The sequence below is a fragment of the Haliaeetus albicilla genome, chromosome 26, assembly GCF_947461875.1.
Source record: "Haliaeetus albicilla chromosome 26, bHalAlb1.1, whole genome shotgun sequence".
NCBI classification, from domain to species: Eukaryota; Metazoa; Chordata; class Aves; order Accipitriformes; family Accipitridae; genus Haliaeetus; species Haliaeetus albicilla.
Window position 1 is genome coordinate 18,489,943 of NC_091508.1, and position 17,014 is coordinate 18,506,956.

Genomic DNA, 17,014 nt, shown 5'->3' on the forward strand with positions numbered 1-17,014 from the left:
TCTGTGGACATCACTGTATATCAATACTGCTCTAATTGTCCATGACATATAGTCTTGGCGTTTTTCCCAGACAGTCTAAATAAATCATACACTTCTGCTATAGTAAATAGTCTGTTAGAGGAGATGTTATAGGTTTACAGTCCTCCCCCTCCCTCCAGGAGCTTCTTTTCTCTGCCTCTTAATTTTCCATGTACTTTCCACACTAATGAGGCTCGCTGCAAGCGCACCTGCTGCCTGCAGCACCTGGGGCAGGTCTGCAAGGACAAAGTGCCCACTGTTGCAGCTCCCTCCAGGCCCTGGGGGGCTGTGGGCAGGGGAGGGGGTGGCCGTGCCCAGAGCTCTGCTTTGGGGCTGGCATCTGCCCTCAACTGAGCGGAGCTGAGCTGGAAAGTTTCTTGCACTGCTTAAGAAATGCTGGCGTTGCACACTTGCAAAGTCTTTGTTAGTGTGTATTATTTACATCAAGAGAATGCATAAATAAAATAGTAAATATGTCACAAAAATACAGGTTCTGTTAATTGGGCGTTGCGAACGAAGCCCCGCGTGCTCAGGCTGGGGAAACCTGCACGGAGGGGACAATTCGGCTCCTCCAGGGCCAGTGCAGGGGACAGCCCAGGCGGTGACATGGCCTGAGAGCAGGAGGGTCTCCTCAGGGTTGGAGCCCAGACAAGCGCTTCTCCAGCGAGAAGTAGGAGTATGTAGCAAACTGGAAGCGCAACATCTGCTGGGGCTGATGGTGGAAAGGTGAAGACTTTCCAGGGAAGAAAATCCCCGGGGCGTGCACAGAGCTGGTGGGAGAAGATGCCAGTGTCCCACAGGAAAATGCAGCAGGCGGGCATTTTGCATTTGGTTGCATTGCCCCAGGAGCAGAAAAGCAAGTGCCCCGCTCGCCCGGACGGCTCAGACGCAGCAGCAGAGCGTGGAGCAGTCGAGCCTGGCGGGGGTCCCGGCGCTCCCGGCCTTCTTGTTCTCCTTGGGCAGCAGCAGCACAAAGGCCATGGCCAAGGCACAGTGATAGAAGCTGTGCACGTAGGTGTAATCCCACTCCTGCAAGCGGGAAGAGCGTTAGCAAGACCTGCCGGAGCCGCGGTGCCGGGGGGCTCTGCGTTAGGTGCAAAACATTAGGTTTCTGCAAGTAGCCAAAAGGAAAGGAATAAAAAAAAAATTCCTGAGCCTTCTGCCTCTTTTTGCTGTCAAAGTAGAAAGGATTTCCAGCTTTAAAAAAAAAAAAAAGCAAAGTGGATTTAACACATTCCAATTTGCACATTTCCCAATTCTTGAATGAAGTGTTTCATTACCCCGCAAAGGACGCGGCGGCGAGGCCGGGGCGCGGGGGGAGGCGGTTTCTGCTAAGTGACATTTTTATGTTCTGCTAGAATTTGCAATTACTAAATGCTTTGAAAAATAATCCTTGGGGATGACTGTGAGGTTGTATCTAGCAGCTCCCAATGCACAGAGCAGCCGTAACGGCGGGGCTGAGCGCAGGCGTGACCAGCAGCTGTGTCGGGGGGGTTATCGCCTTCCCCGCGTGGGACAGACGGACCCTTTTGTGCAGGACGGGCAAACTGGCCAGCGGCGAGAGCAAAAGGTTATAAACATGGGATCGAGTGCCCCTGGGAGTCAACTGAGAGTCTTTGGCATGAGCCAGCTTTGGATCTGGCCATGCCTGGGTCGTATCCAGTCCCTGCCGTGGCTCTGCGAGGTGTCCTTAAGCCACCCGTGCCCAGTTTCCAAAAAACCTCGCTCGCATTTGACAAAGCCATTTTGAGGATCACGTACGGCTGAAGAAAGCATGGCCCGTGAGCTTGCGACTCACTTAACAGGGGAAAAAGAGAGCGAGCATCACCCTGCGTGTCACTTGGTGTCACACCTCTCCCTGCCCACACCGCAGTTAATGGGCCAGGGGCTGGGATGGGGACAAGTAGGAAGGGACCCTCGTCCCTGCCACCAGACCCCGGCACGCCAACCCCAGAGACCCGCACCTGAGCTGGGTTTTGTCCAAGGCTGGATGCAGCCCAGCGGTGCGAAGGGGGAGGTCTCCTATCTTGGTAATGTCCTTTACGCCTTGTAAAGTCAGGGTGATTGACTCTGCAAACAGGTACCTCGAAGAAGAACCGCAGCATCAGTGCTAACGCCCCGAAACAGAAGCCAGGACCGATCTGTTGGGTGTAGACGCTCTTGTCTGGATAGAGCCCTTTCTTCTCTTTCATCTTTTGTAGCTGGAAGGAAAGAGAGAACACACCAAACAATTTCACCTGGATTTAGCTGCCTGTTCTGCATCTGAAAGATCCTATGAATGCTGAAATAAAACCACCCAAAGCCCACGGCTCCCCCGGGCTGCGGGGTCTGCCTGCACGTGGGAAGCACCTGTGCCTTCTGCTGCAATGGGTCCTCCTGCTTCATTCCTGATCATAACGCTGTTTTCTTAATATTCAGCCCCAAACCCAGCTCAGGAAGCATGTGCCCTCACAAACCCAGTCTCTGGGAGAGCGGATCCCAGCACAGCCTTTGCACTGGGGGACACAGGGTGGTCTCATACCTCGGTCGCCTCCTCGCTCGTCCCCTCCCCGTCGTGGCCGCTTGCTTTTAGCTGCCGGCTGGGCAGTAGACGGGGCTTAGCGACAGCATGTAGCTGGCACTTGCATCACTGTATTTCCGTGATGCTCAGCAGTGCCTTCCTGCAATTTTTACCCCATCACTGATTTCTTCGCCTTTCCCTTTTACGGCCGTGCCGGCTCCTGCTAATGGCTCTGCCATCGGGCTCCCAGCCGGGTCGACAGCATCCGCCGTGTGCGGGGCACAGGCTGCAGCGTGGTGCCCGACTGTCCCAGCCAGATTCAGGCAGACTACAGGCAGATTCCTTCCCGCTTTATCACCGCATTTTATGCACATCTTCCACTGGCTCCGGGGCAGTTTACCAGACCCCTCTGCCTCTGAGTAGCTGTAAAAACTCCATCAATGCGTTCTTCCTGATTAGAAACGCAGGGACAGGAGATGTGGTGGATTGCTCAGACCGATCGAATCTGGCGTTTATCACAAAGGCTGTCTGCCTGCTTTCTGCTCGGGTTGAAGAAGTGCTGTTTAATCACCCTGATGGCCTGCGCTGTGAGAGCTGGACCTTGAGGAGGAAACCCCTGGCACAGGTTGGACCCCTCCGCGCAGGGCTCAGCCCCTTCCCTGCCGCGAACGTCCTGCAAAATGCCAGCATGGTGCCCTTCCCTACGTACCCATTTCACGGTTATCACCAGAACGGCCGTCCCGATGGGTCCCGAGTAGACACCGTAGCCCCAGCGGTCGTGGTAGATCCTCACGGCGATGGTGAGGACGCCGAACATGACGAAGGTCGATCTCTTCGGCTCGTCAAACTCTGCCAGGGCTGCGCAGCACCGAGCACAGGGAGCGTCAGCTCGCCCACCCCCTTCCTCGGCTGCTCCCCTAAAGCCTTACTGGGGTCTGTCCCACCTGCCCTGGGGACCCTCAGCATCGCATCCACTTCTGGTTTGCCCCTATGCCTCACAGCTGGGGAAACTGAGGCACATGGGGGCAAAGCGAACCATACTGAGGCATCTGAGTGGTGGCTCTAGGAGCTGATTTTAGGCGTCTTATGTTCACTATTGCGTGTGGAAGCTAAAGATTTCCCACCTCTATTTTCCTTTACTGCCTCAACCCAGAAGTCGAGACCCAGAAGAAGAAGACCCAGAGAAGTCAACCCAGAAGACACTTGCACCCGGTGAGCCCACCATTGGCTCTTGAGTTTATCCTACATTTCCAACCCTCCCAAACTTGCCAGCTCACCCTGCTCCAGTAGGACCGCGCTTGCCGATGCGATGGGGACTTGGCTGCCTGGCTGTGCCAGCACCTGCCTGAGGTTTGCAAGCTGGAAGTCGCCAGTGCGAGTAAATTATTAGAGGCTTTTGTTTAGCACAGAATGGGGTAATAACTGATAAAAGTTATGGATCCCAGTGGGCTCCATGCTTTTCCAGCTCGCACAGCTGTGTTATGGCTGTCCTGGATTTGCATTCCGGGAAGCGTGCCCGAGGGTCTGCGTCCGCACATGTGCGCTCGGGCTTTACAAGCCACAGCGAGAGGCTTCCCTGGGCTTCAGTCACCACACCTTCCATGTCCTTGGATCGTGGTTTTATAGGGAGTTTGGCTAAGGGATAATGTCCGCATTTTAATCTCTGTTGTTTCCCTGTGGGTCAATATTTTAAACATCGTAGTCCGGGATTTGTATTTTTTTGCAAGGTTTTTGAATGCAGTAACGAAGCAATCAAGTTGAATTTTGCTGCAGGGACCCAAAGTGTCTGGATCGGCTCTGACCTACCCTGACACTGCTGTTACCTACTGAAAGTGCCCTTTGGAGATGATTTGCCTCATTGCCTTTCTAGCCAAGCAGAGAGAGTGCTGAAGTGCCATGGACAGTGTGGGAGCCCACCTCGGGACTCGCACCTTGGGGGAACAGAGCCATTTCTAAGGTTAATATTTTCCCCATTCTTTTTTTCCCTGCACAGAAGATTTATCCTGTTGCATGCCCTCAAGGGGGATGCTGCTGTCTGCGCTGCTCGGCGGTGAAGGGAGGAGGGATGGATCTGTGCCCGGCGGAGGGGATGCTGCCCCACGGCTCGTGCTGGGCTTGGGGGCTGCAGGAGCTTCTCCCAACCCGGCCGGAGGTCCTGCACCAACCCTGGAACCCCGAGGGGCAGAGGAGAAAGTCCTGTGGGTGTTTTGGAGCTGTAGATCAGTGTGGTGACCCCAGCTGAGCACTGGGAGGGCTGGGGACCCTGCCTGGCTAGAGTGGGGACTGGGTGTGTGGCTGCTGGAGATGGTCCGAATCTCTTGAGCAAAGCCTTTGCTGTTGGAAAGTGACCGTCCCTTCATCTCTCTCCCCTTGCCCTACTCTATTCTCCTGTCAGAAATACTTGTGTCCTTCCAAAAAGCGTGTTGACAAAATAGGAAAATAATAGGTTTGAAGTTTTCATCCTTCTTTAGTTCTGTCATATTTTTTTCATTTCTATTATACCTTGTTTCAGTGGCAAATGAGGAACAAAAAGAGAAAAAAAGAGAGTGAAGGGAATGTGGGAAAAGGAAAACTGAGTAATAGAGCAAGGGTCAGGATTTTAAATAAAAAGGAAGTGAAATATATTTCTGCTTTTTCTAAGCAGATATAATATTTCCCATCAGCCCAAACTGGCTTTTGATGAACTAGGAAGATATATTTGTTTTGTCTAAACCACTTTGATTTGCATGCTACCAAGGGAAGTGGCAGATTCTGCCTTTCTTAATGCCCCCAAGTCAGGACAGGACATGCTGATGGGGCTCCATATGGGGAAAATGAAGAGAAGTGGGGGATTCCCTGACATGGAAGGTTTCAAACTAAGTCATCACATAGTACTGTCCTGCCTTGAACTAAAGCACAAGGCTGCATGTGTTACTTGCCAATTTGAAATAAATAATTCTGCTGTTGTAGGGACACGCATAAGAGCTGGTGAAGGTAGAGGAACACCCAACTAACACAAACACCCGGCACCAGACCTCTGTTTATCTCCAAGAGCAAAACTTCCCCAGCCACCACTCAGGACAGTTTTCATGTGTGTCTGGACCCCACTGAGTGCAATGGCTTTCCAAGGCATTAATGATATAAAAATTGATTAAACCATAGCACGGGCTGACTTCCGTAAAAGACAGTCTCACAGCTAAGTCTTGCAGATGGGAGCTCAAAGGCAACAGCATTTCTGGGGACTGTACCCACTGACCATCCCACCAGTGATGCCGACAGAGCCTGGCCGACCTGCAAACGCTGGTGCTCGGTAGGAACCATGAAAGACCAGTGCTTACCCATCAGGGACACCCAGATGGACAGAGCTGTTCCATAGATGCTGAAGTACTCCAGAATATCATAGCGCATGAAGCACAGCACTGATAAGCCGGGGCCATCACATGCGTGGTAAATCTATTAAAAAAAAAAAAAAAGAAAAAAGCATTAGAAAACTAGTTCCTTACCCACAGACCAGTAAGGTAAAGGGTCTTATCAACTGGTTTAAAACAGCCTTTGCATGGCTGTTGAGAGGACGGCCAGCTAGAACAGAACAGTCTCAAATACACCAGGGTCACTGATACGCAGTAATGAATATATTTGAGAGATCATGTCACCATTCCCAATTACAAATTGCCTGAGAGTCAACATTCTTTTCTCTTAGTACAAATTATTTGTGGACGAGCTTTAGTCTGCCTCTTGGTCTGTGCCAGCATTTGCAATCTGATGAGCAAGCTGCTTCGAGCCGAGCTGCAGGCAGTGCAGGGACGTCCTCTCCAGCAGAAGGAGGACTCTGGGGTTATGGTTCTAATTGTGAAAGATTCTCGTAAAACAATTCAAAATGAGTGTCCTGATGAAATGCGTATAGATGCCAGGTCACTGTCCAGGCTAAATAGGGTTTATATGGCCAGAGTCTGAATACTGGGGAATTCACTCATTAGTGCATTCCCTTAAAAACCGCTGGTTCCTGCCCATTAGCTCATTGATTAGGTTATTTGCGAAAAACCCATTGTCATGCAACATAAATGCGAACCAAGCCAAGAGAAATTTTCCAGCGCAATCAGAGGAATGCTCCCAGTGTTTGCCTGGCGCTCGCCTTTTCCTCCGAGCACTCAGCCCTGCAAGTTTTCTAGTGGTAGCACCAGCGTGCTTCGCTGTTTCTGAAGAAGTCCCTTCACTGCTTGGCAGGACGCCCTTGGAACAATCCTCGCTGTCATGGCCCAGCGGGGTTGCTGATATTATTTATAATGGGAATTGCTGCAAGTCCTTTGGCTTGCTGCAGTTTCTAGAAAAGATTGCACCACGGCTGTAATTCTTTTCTCTGTTTGAGATTGGGTTCGGGGAGTCTGGAGACAGGGGGAAGAGAGGGTGGAAGACAAAGAGCGTGTTTCTGGCTGGCGTCGCAGCACTTGTCTGCGATGGACATATGCTTTCACTGCTCTGATGAGGTCTCCTGGGGGAGGAGGAATGGGACGCTACAAGAAAGGCAACAGCAGCAGCTGCTGCCCTTCCTACCCCCCCGACCATGCTGGCAGCTGCCTTCCCTTCCTTCCCTTCCCCACGCACAGATATTTTGCCTCTTCAATCTCTTCGGCGAGGACCTGTTCCACCTCCCGTCGAAACACATGCCAATTTTCCTATTGACTTCTCGGGGAGGTGGAGCAGACACAAAACCGGTGCAAAATGAAATCGTAGCTGTCTGGCTTCCCTGGGGAGCTGGGGGGGGGGGGGGGGGCTTGGTTGGGATGTTTTTATTAACTAGTCCCGTAGTTTTTATGGAACTGGCAGAATTTCTCCCCCTGCATTGTGCTTAAATTGGAGGCTTAAATGGTGGATCCTTAGGAATAAGAGACTAGCCTGGTTCAGAGCTCTGCTGCTGTGGAAGAGCTTTTCACACCTTTATCTACTCCCTGCCTCAGTTTCTCTGTCCCTGTGCAAGGGATGAGATGACCCTCATGAGATGCCTCGAGATGGGTGGGGAGAAGCGGTAAATGCAATATTGGTTGGGTTGCTGGGCTATTTCCTTCATATCCTTTAGCAGAGCATTGCTATGGGGTTAAGTAGGAGATTTATTCCAGTGGTAACACTGCTTTAGGTGCTCAACCTGTGTGTGTACAGAGGCACTTAGCAGCAATACAAAGCACAGGGCAGCTTACTGCCGGGAGTGGGAATATGAATTATTTTGTATATGTACAGACAACCGACTTTCTCCTCCCGTTATTCCCATGCGAGGGAAGGCAGGGCGATTCTGAGCCTGGTGAAACACACATTTTCAAACCACTCTGCCAGGGTGTAGGGTTAATATTTATTTTTCTTGATAGCTCAGAAGCATGTTTTAGTCTTTCTTTTCCCAGTGCAGAAACTCCCCCGACTTGAGCATTGCTCCCATCACCACTTAGCAATTGCAAAATCAATAATTCGACTACGTGCTTTTGGCTAAAATGACAGAAGCATAGCGAGAGACTCTGGATACAATTTAAACCCCAAATTCAGCATGGCCACTTACCAGCTGTAAAACAAAGAGAAAAAACAGCTCCAAAACATTGCGAATCAATCAAGTTGCTTTGTACCCAGACCCTCTCTCTAACCTCACAAACAGAAAACACCATTAAATCTATGTAAGGCCACCCCTTAGGACCACCTAAACTGAAGAATCAGCCGCTCAGCGCCGCACACGGTGGGAAATAGCTGAAAATGGATATTCTGGGGGTCGCACTCACTGCTCTTGGGTGAGATCCAGCTACCCTTCCCGGCAGAGTCCCGGTGCAGGGGGATGAAAGACCCGGGGGAGGTACAGGGACATCTTACCGCCACGAAGAACATGGTGAAGAAGTAAACCATGGCTTCCATGTGGAAGCGCCGCTTGGCCGCGATGCTGATGGTGGGGAGGAAGACCAAGGTGCTGATGGTGGGCAGAAGGAGCTTGGCCACCAGTGAACCCATGGGTGCCTCACAGGCCGGCGGCTCCCAGGAAGACGGTCTCTGCGAGCTGGATGGAGACGACAGAGAAAACAGCCGTGGCGAGTGTGCTTTAAAATTTAAATGCCCTGCGTGGCCGGGAGGGCTGCGGGCAGGGAACAGCTGCTGCCGCCACAGCCGCCCCCTTTGCTTCTGTCTCTCCCCAAGAGCAAAATTCTTGATGCAGCCGGCGGCTGCTGGTGGCAGATGCTCTGTGCCCCTGATATCGCTCTGGGTGTTTCTAAAGGAACGTTGTCCTTGCACGCCTTGTGCTGGGTGTTGGATCTGGGTGCAATGTGGGTGAGGGCTACAGGTTTGCTTGCTCCCCGTGGGGACACCCCACCTCTGCATCCCACCCCTGCACTGACGCTGGGTCGGTGCTGCTGGAATAGCCTGGCAGGGAAAAACTATCTGCTGCTCCGCACTGGCACAAAGTAGGGAAGAGCTGGTGTGTGGCAGGTACCGGGGGGTTTTAAAACAGCGGGACGTATCTCGCTACCTTTGCTGTACCTGTGAAATACACACCAAGCTCCAAATCTGCCTTTTATTTCCCTACGAGGGCAGACCTGGAGTGGGTGACCCTGCTCTAGCAGAGCATGGGCATCGGGGAGCTCGCGTGATGCAGCATCTAATGCCTGCTACGCGCGCCTGTGTGTCCTCCTATGCACTCGGGTGGAGTTAAGTGCAGTTAAGTTTCTCGGCCATGCCCTCAGGCTTTGCAGCGTAGACACCTCCAGGAGATCTGTCTGAAATTCAGGAGCTGAGCGTCTCTGGGGTAGAGGAATTTGAGCAGATGACCATGCGGCACAGAAAAGCCGGAGGAAAGGAGACCAAAAGCCAAGCAGCGTTTGGGCTGCTAATCCACTCAGTGGCTTCTCTCTTTTATTATGACTTTTTATTATATCACTGCTGCTCCCCTCCTGGGTTAATATCTTTTCCTTGGAGCCTCGCAGGGATTCTCGGCATCTTTTCGGTACAGCTGTTCCCGGGACGCAGGGAGCAGGAATGCTACGCTTGAGCAACCGCCTTTGTGGCTGTGGGTTTGGGGAGGAGGCTGCGAGCTGCGATATGAGCCACCGTCTATTTCTGAGGCCGACAGGACAGGCTCGCCTGTCCCCCGGGAGGGGGTCCGGTGGAAAGGCAGGCATGCACGGAGAAAAAAAACACTCTTTAAAACCATTCCAGCCAAGTTGGAAAGGACTCTGGGAGGGGGAGCGCAGGGGTGTTGTGTGCGCGGTGAGAATGGCACAACAGCATTAAAGCACTGACCCGAGAGGGCTGTGCTGAGAGCCTTCCTCGAGCACGGCTCAGATAAGCTGCGTAGGGCTCCCAATTTTAGCTGATATTGCAGGAACCATCCACGTTCCCTGGCTGGCTGCAGGCAGCATCCCTCCGCAGAGCGCTGCCCACACCGCGTCTCCAGCCGCCCTCCCGCTTGGACAAGCCATAAACTTACCGCAAACCCCTGCAAAATTGAATCTCTACCAATAAATAGTGAAAAACTCTGATGTCCCTATTTACCATGAAAATTAATCCCTCCAAGCCAGCACGTAAATACTCTGTGCTTTCTCCCCAGGCGTCCAGCCCTGAGTGGGAAGCGGAGCCGAGCGCCAGCACGCCCTGAAGTACCCTGTTCCTTTCCTGTGCCATATCCTCAGGCGTATCCGTTATTCCATGTTATTCTTGCATGAGCTGCTTGGACCGAGGAAGGTGCTCAGGGCCGCTGTGTGCTGCACGGCAGGGCTTGTCTCCGGGAGGATTTCAAGTGGGGTTGGGGTTAGCTGGTTGCATCAACTGCTCTGGATTCCTGGGTAGGAAAACCTGCACCCTGCTTTTGTGGCCATGAGGTTGGTATCAGAGAGGTGAAAACACAGCTCAAAACCTGTTGGTGAGGTCAAACTTCCACGTCTGGGTGCAAAGCAGCCCTCCTCGCCCTCGTGGGACCATTTGCAAGGGCATGGCAGTTGTGCAACAAGCCACCATTTGCAAGGACGTGCAAGGGTGGTGGCTGTGCAACAAGGCAAATGGCATCACTTGAAAAAGATGATCAAGCAGTTGTTAAATGCATCCCCCTCGCCCCCATCCTTTGCCCAAAATCTAGTTGGAGTCCACTGAAAAGGAAACCCTGTTGGCTGCTGGATGCAGCAAGTGCCAGCCATGGCAAGCGCTCCCCCAAGCAGGGAAGTGTTGGAGCTCTCAGGAGCAAGAAAACATTCCACAGGTTGTTGTTTTTTTTGTTTTTTTGTTTTTTTTCTCTCCCAGCTGCACACTCTGGGCTGGCGTTTGGTTTGCAGCCAGCGCTGTAGGCATAGAGGAAAAAAAACCCGGTTTGCACACGTGTTCCAGCTATTATTGAAAAAGAGACCCCAAAGTAAACTACAAGGCAAGGGGCAGGCAGGTGGCGAGCTCCTGTTGGGAGCTGCTGCTTAAAAGGTCTTTGTTCAGGCTGCAAACAAACGGCAGCGCTAGACGTGGGCTTTGCAAACCTTCCCGGGAAGGGACCCAAATAACAAAGGGCCAGGACTTTGTTCCTTCTTTTCTGAACAGGTAGGAAATGTCGAAAGAGAGAATTTTAGCTCCTGCATTTAAGTACTTCTGGAAAGCAAATTTTAAATCTGCATTCCACAGGGCTAATTTTGTGTGCACCAGAGTGCACGCAGGAACGGTGATATATATGGCTGAAAACTGGTTCCCAGATGCCAAAACCAGGTTCTGGTATGCCGTCCTAGATCCTTCCAGGGTAACATTAACCGTGACTTTCAGTAAGCACTTCTACCCTTTCAACTCAGACATCGCAGTGAAGGAGAGAGACGTAGATAGTTTTATTTTTAGTATGAGAGTGATAGTTTAAAAGTAGTATATATTAGAATAGAGGATGAGGGATCTGGGCCAGCTGAGAGTATTGAGAGTATATTCTCCTTGGGATAAGTATAGGATGATCTTTCATCTGTATGTGGTGTAGACTGCATCAGAATTGAAACCTGCTCAGGGTCCCCAGTTACTGCCAGGTTTGAAATAATGGTGATAACGACACTAAAATGGAGAGTCAAGGTTGCAGCTTCTTTATGGGCTTGCGGTTTGCAGTGCTGCAATACGACCATCGGTGTGGGCAGGTAGGCGTGAATGCCTGCGCCAATTTAGTGCTTACTGCAAGGTGTTATTTACCACTTCCATTACTTCAGAGTCTAATCTTTCATCTCCACAACCCTTTGACTCATGCGCTCTGGACTTAGGGATGAAGGTGAAAAGCTGGATGTTGCCTGGTTTCAGCAAGATGATGTGCAAGAGCCGTGGCTCTGGAGCAGCACTGTCAGCCCCAAGGAGCCCTGAGCAATTTGACGAGCATGGCACCATCCAGCTTGCAAAGATTTCTTGTCTTTTTGCTACTCTGCCTTGGGAATTTGATCAAGAAACCTCCTGGCGTGAAAGGTGCAAGTGTGGAGCAGCCCATGGGCACAAGCCGTTCCCTGCCCAGCTGGAGAAGGGACGGCTGTAGCATCTGGTTAGAATATCTTTCATTACCTACCGCAGCCTGTGATCAGAGCTGTTGCAGGAGATGCTGGTGTGGGTAGCGCTTTCTGGATAGCTGAAATCCATACGTGGGCCCTGGCACCAGGGAAAAGGAGACCAATAAATGCAGAGCCACCAGCTGTGCCTGAGCCCCTCGCACGGCTGGTGCTGCAGACCCGGCTCTGATCAACCGCAGCGCTCGCCCGCTCCCGTCCACAGCCCTGCCAAAGCACCTGCATCCTTCTTTTTTTATTAGTGGAATAAATTGCCACTTAAAATATCCATTCTCCGTAAGGCCTGGCCCCATTTTAGGCAGCTTTAGCTGAATACTTGCCCTTAAAAAATTTCCCCTTCCCTTCTCCCTGTTGAATAAACCTATTACGCTTATTCCTTGCAGGTATCCCTGCTTCTTTTTTCCTTAGAGTATTTTTCGCTCTTCCCTTCTCTACCCTGTCATGGCCCATTACAAACATGTCACCGTTAACGGTAAGGACATCTCTTTTCTTGTCACCAGGTTTCCATCACTCGTACCCTTCTGGGTGTCCCAGCTGCTCGGGGCGGCTGTCCTGCTGCCAAATTCAGGGGGGCAGTGCAGGGGTTTATTGCTCATTTCATGGTGTTTAATGTTGGGTTTTTTTACAGTCATGACTCCTGCAGCCCAGTGATGATGTGAGGGTCTCAGCTCTCGCCCTGTTGGTCAAAAATGTCATTTTCGGAAGAGAAAAGCTTGAAGTTGTGGTGCTTCAAGGCTCAAAATCCAGAAGGGAATGAAACTAGTCTTAGGGTTTTGGGGAGTCTGACTCACGAGTTTTGAATGCCTGTGGTTGGCAATGCTGCATAGCTGATGTCCCTCAGCACAATACTGCACAACTTCCATGTGAGACTCATTCCATTAAAAGAAAACGCTTTGTACTTTTTTTTTTTTAAATCTTTGCATAGCTAAAATTTTGAACCAAGCATGACTTGTCTGGAAGCTCCTCCAGGTTCTGGCAGGGATGCATACTCTTCGGGGACAGGTAAAATTAAAGTTAAAGAAATCTGCAGAGAAAAAAGGCTTTTAAAGCTCTTGAAACTGTATGGCCATGACTGTACCTGGGGTCACTGTGGTTGCTTGTGGCTTTCAAACTGCCCAGAGGTATTTTTTAATAGGAATCCGATGGTGAGAGCAGCTTGGTGGCTTTGGCTTGTTCAGTTTGACTCAACATTTTGCAAACCTCCATGGATGAAACCCTCACGCTAACATGATATAAATCATTGCTATCCACACTGCATGGAGGCACACAGAGATGAAGTGCCTTGCTCAACACTCTGCCGTAGGTCACTCTGCAAGGGACTGGGACTGTCTCTAAAGAACACTTTTTTTCATCTCCTCTTGCTTGTTTTAGTTACCCAGTGGTAGGCCATAGCCACAGCTCTTAAGAAGAAGGTAGGGCTGGCTGCCAGGGCCTTTTTTTGGGGCTTCACCACATTTTGGTCCCCCTGGCAATGTCCCAGCCATGCAGGGACCTCACCCACTCTGTGGATGGCTTAGATCTGCCCACACTGCTCCAGGCTCGCCTGGAAATAACGTTTGTAGCTGTGCAGAAGCGTTGAACAAACAGGTCAGTTCTGTAGGCAGTCTTAAAAAAAAGAAGAAAATCAGTTAGTCGCCTTGCCCCCAGGCAAAGATGAAGCTGCTGGGGGGTCCTGGACCAACAGACTCCAGACCACGCTCCTGTTCTTCCTCCAGCGTGGCTCTCCTGGACCTGAGCAGGCATTTCGGTGGGACTGGCTATGACAGAGCCATTCTGTCTGCTGTGCCAGCACAAGGGCTGGACCAGAAAAGAGCTAATTTTGCTGGGAAAGCAGTGCTGGAATGCCACAGCCCATGGCAGGGCCATGGCTCTGGTTCACCAAGGGCAGGTCCTGTGGTACATCATCCATGGAGGACCTGCTCCAGGGAAGTGCTTGGGGCTCAGTGGTGCTGAGCATCAGCTCTGGCACGGCATGGATCAGGATGGGAAGGTGTCCCGTGATGGGGAGCACAGCAAGACGATCAATGTCTTGTGCCTAGACTGGAGCTTACCACCGCTCTCTGCTCCAGGTCAAGGATGGAGGTCCTTCTACTGCAGCAAAGGCTGCCCCGGCAAAGGGATCCCCCCACCCCTCCTTGGGTGAGAAAGGGCCTGATCCTGCAAAACGCAGTGCCTCTGCTCAGCTGAGCAGCCCCAGCTCCTGCTGAGCAGTGACAGTGCCCAGCCCAGCACTTTGTCGAACTCATTTCAGCCAAGGAAACTCCTTTCCTCTGCAGGCACTTCTCTAGCCAAACCAGCAGCCAGTCGCCGGCGACTCTTCCCCGGCTGGAGAAGGTTATTTTGGAGTGTCTGTCGTTCCTTTTATTTGCACTCTGAATTATGCACGGCACCGGTTTGGGATGGAAAGCCTGGCAGCTGCCTGCGGGATGGCTGCCGCGATTCCCTTGGGGTGGCTGTCGGGGTAAGAGGCCACCTTGTGCGGTGCTGGAAGGTGAATGCGCAGTGCCGGGACCGCCAGGCTGCCTTGCCCAAATGTGGGATGCAGTGAGCAGGGCTGGTTCAGGGACCCTCGCCCAAATCCTAAATTTCCCTGGGAAAGTCCAATGCGAGCCCTCAGCGACCGTCCCTGGGTGGGAAAGCCTCTCACTGTCCATGCAGGTGCATCTTGTCTCAATTTACTCCAAGCCCAAAAGCAGTAAATAACATCTGCAAATCATTTCTAACGCTTATGCCAAAAAACTGGGAGATAAAAACCGCTGTCGTCTGAGCCCAGCCGTCGGTGATTAATGCTGTACCTGCCGGCAGCCTCAGCAGCAGCACCCGCAGCCCCAGGATTTTGGGGGCAGCACTGGCCTCGGGGGGGTTTTGGGGTGGCGGGAGCAGGGGCTGGTCCAGCCCCACGTTGGAGCCGTGGGGTTTGGCCAATGTGAAGCTGGACAGAGGCTCGTGTTTTGGATCTGCTCTGCAGTGCGTTTTGGTTTTGGGGCTGTTTTTGCTCCCACCGAGGCAATGGCATCGCTCCTGCTGATTTCACGAGGACGGGCCGGGGCTGCGTAAGCTGCGCTGCTGCAGCCAGGGATAACACTGCGTGATTTATGGGAGCAATCAGTTGCCACTAGGAGCTGGTTAGGAATTTTCCGATGAAATGGGGATTGCGTCAGAAACCGCTGAGTCATCTCAACTGTTTCATAAAAAAAAAAAAAAAAGAAAAAAAAATCCTTTGGCTTTGATGAACTTCTGGTGAAGCACAGAGACCGAATGCGTCTCGCCTGCTGCCGGTTCCCCCAGCACTTGCCTCGGCGACAGCCTTCCCCCACCCTCCCGCTTTCCCCCCCCCCAGGTGCTCCCTAGCCCCGGGGCATCCCTGCTGCAGGATGGGGTGCGGGGTCACCCGGGGATGGGGTCTCCGGGGGTGCAACCTGCCAAACCCCAGGGCTGGCGGGAGCTCTGGGGGGACGCTGGGGCTCACACGGACCCAGGCTGCTCTGGCGTTTTCAATGTGAAATATTTTGATGCTTTTAAAACCTCTCGTGTTCAGACTTTTCCCTCCCGGTTGTTCCAAAACGGAAAGGGTTTTCTCCTGCATGTCTCGGGCTGGGATATTTTGAAATGCAGAAGTTGGGTGAACTCAAGTGCTAAATTTTCCCAGTGTCCTGGTCACAGCCAACCGATGGAAAATTGAAAGTTGCAAATCAACCTAGCTGGGTAAATTAAAACAGGCTGGCAGACATTTAGCCAAACAGAAAAGGAGACTTCATTTCCCATGTAAATTTTTTGGGATGGATTCTCTGCTCAGCTTCACACAGCCATCCCTGGGAGGACTGGGTCCAAATTAACACCACCACGGACCCGCGGCAATTCCCGCAGGGTGCTGGGAGCTGTGCGGAGATCCGTGCCCATGGCGGGGTGGGAGCACACCCCGAGGGCCTGCAGATGGGAGCTCCTGGCCCGTGGCAAGTGGCGACAGGGCTGAACGTTGCCACCGAGGGCCAGGAGCAGCCGGTGGCAACAGCCACCATAAACTGCAGTGATCGCCTGGGGTGCAGAGCCAGTGCCGGGGTGCGGTGTCCCACTGGGAGCACTGGTTTTGCCCTGCGCGGGGCAGGTCTAGAGGGGAAGGAGAGAAGGCTTGAGCTGGAGCATCTCCGGTGGATGAAGGAAATTGTTCAGGTTGGGCTGCTCAAAGCTGCTGGGATGTGACCAGCGCGTGTGCAGGGGGTGTGTGGTATGGAATGCATAGGAACGTGCGTCACCACGTAGGTGAGGCGTCTCATCGACCATGTTACACGTAAAGACGGCAGAGAACAGACCGCATATATCGTTTATAGGTTACGTACGCTGTATAACTGTGTCTTTCTTTACACCCTAGGCTTTTCTCTCCGACACACACACGCGCAGAGATCAGATACAATACGCGCACGGCTGTCACCGAGCCAAGGGGACCGCTCTCACCCAAAATGGCTCTTCTTGTCCACCGACCCCATTTCTGACCACCGCCACCCTCCTGCGTGGCAGAAAACTTGTTTCGAGCGGCACGACTGACGCCGAACCTTAGCAAACGACACCCCAAAAGCCCAGGATGGCGGGGACCCGGTTTTATTTTTTTTTTCAGCCGAAAACGCAACGAAAACCCCCTTACAGACCGCAGCCCACCAGCCCTCCCTGCACTTCCACGGGCAGGATACGGCCTGCGGACGGACCCGGGAGTATTTTGGCCACCTCGCTCCGTGCTGGCGATGCTGAGGGGGGGTGGATGGGGAGGTGTGTGTGGGGGGGCAGCAGGTACCGTCGTCTTCGTGTCCCCCCCTGAGAAAGGGCAGAGCAGCATCTCCCTGAGGAGAACAGGGGGGTGCCTGGGGTGAGGTGGGGGGCGGGAAGCGGGGACGCATGCGTACGGCCTCCCCCCCCCCTTGTCGTCCCCCCCCTCCGTCTGTCCCCGTCGTCCCCCCCCCCAGCCTCGCCTCAGGAAACCGGCGGGCGGCCGCGGGCCGGCGCCGGG

At 52.7% G+C, this 17,014-nt stretch overlaps 1 protein-coding gene and 1 long non-coding RNA gene across 4 annotated transcripts in view; one reads left to right on the forward strand and one right to left on the reverse strand.

Moving 5' to 3' along the window:
• The window catches only part of LOC138682036 (uncharacterized), a 36,058-nt gene extending 19,299 nt beyond the window's left edge, over positions 1–16,759 (forward strand). Inside the window, exon 3 of the long non-coding RNA XR_011322244.1 lies at positions 16,628–16,759. This is a non-coding gene — a long non-coding RNA (uncharacterized lncRNA). The remainder of the gene's footprint in view (positions 1–16,627) is intronic.
• MYMK (myomaker, myoblast fusion factor) lies at positions 434–9,331 on the reverse strand. 3 transcript variants are annotated; one of them, XM_069770898.1, is made up of 6 exons: positions 9,002–9,331; positions 8,342–8,522; positions 5,836–5,950; positions 3,228–3,376; positions 2,103–2,219; positions 434–1,047 (listed from the first exon to the last, which is right to left on the reverse strand). In XM_069770898.1, the coding sequence occupies exons 2-6, from the start codon at positions 8,474–8,476 to the stop codon at positions 901–903; spliced, it is 663 nt and encodes a 220-aa protein (XP_069626999.1). In that variant the 5' UTR covers positions 8,477–8,522; positions 9,002–9,331; the 3' UTR covers positions 434–900. The 3 variants fall into 3 exon arrangements, with proteins under 3 accessions (XP_069626999.1, XP_069626998.1, XP_069627000.1); XM_069770897.1 differs by lacking the exon at positions 9,002–9,331 and having other exon boundaries at positions 8,342–8,896; XM_069770899.1 differs by lacking the exons at positions 8,342–8,522; positions 9,002–9,331 and adding an exon at positions 6,151–6,440.
• Positions 16,760–17,014: the final 255 nt, after the last annotated feature.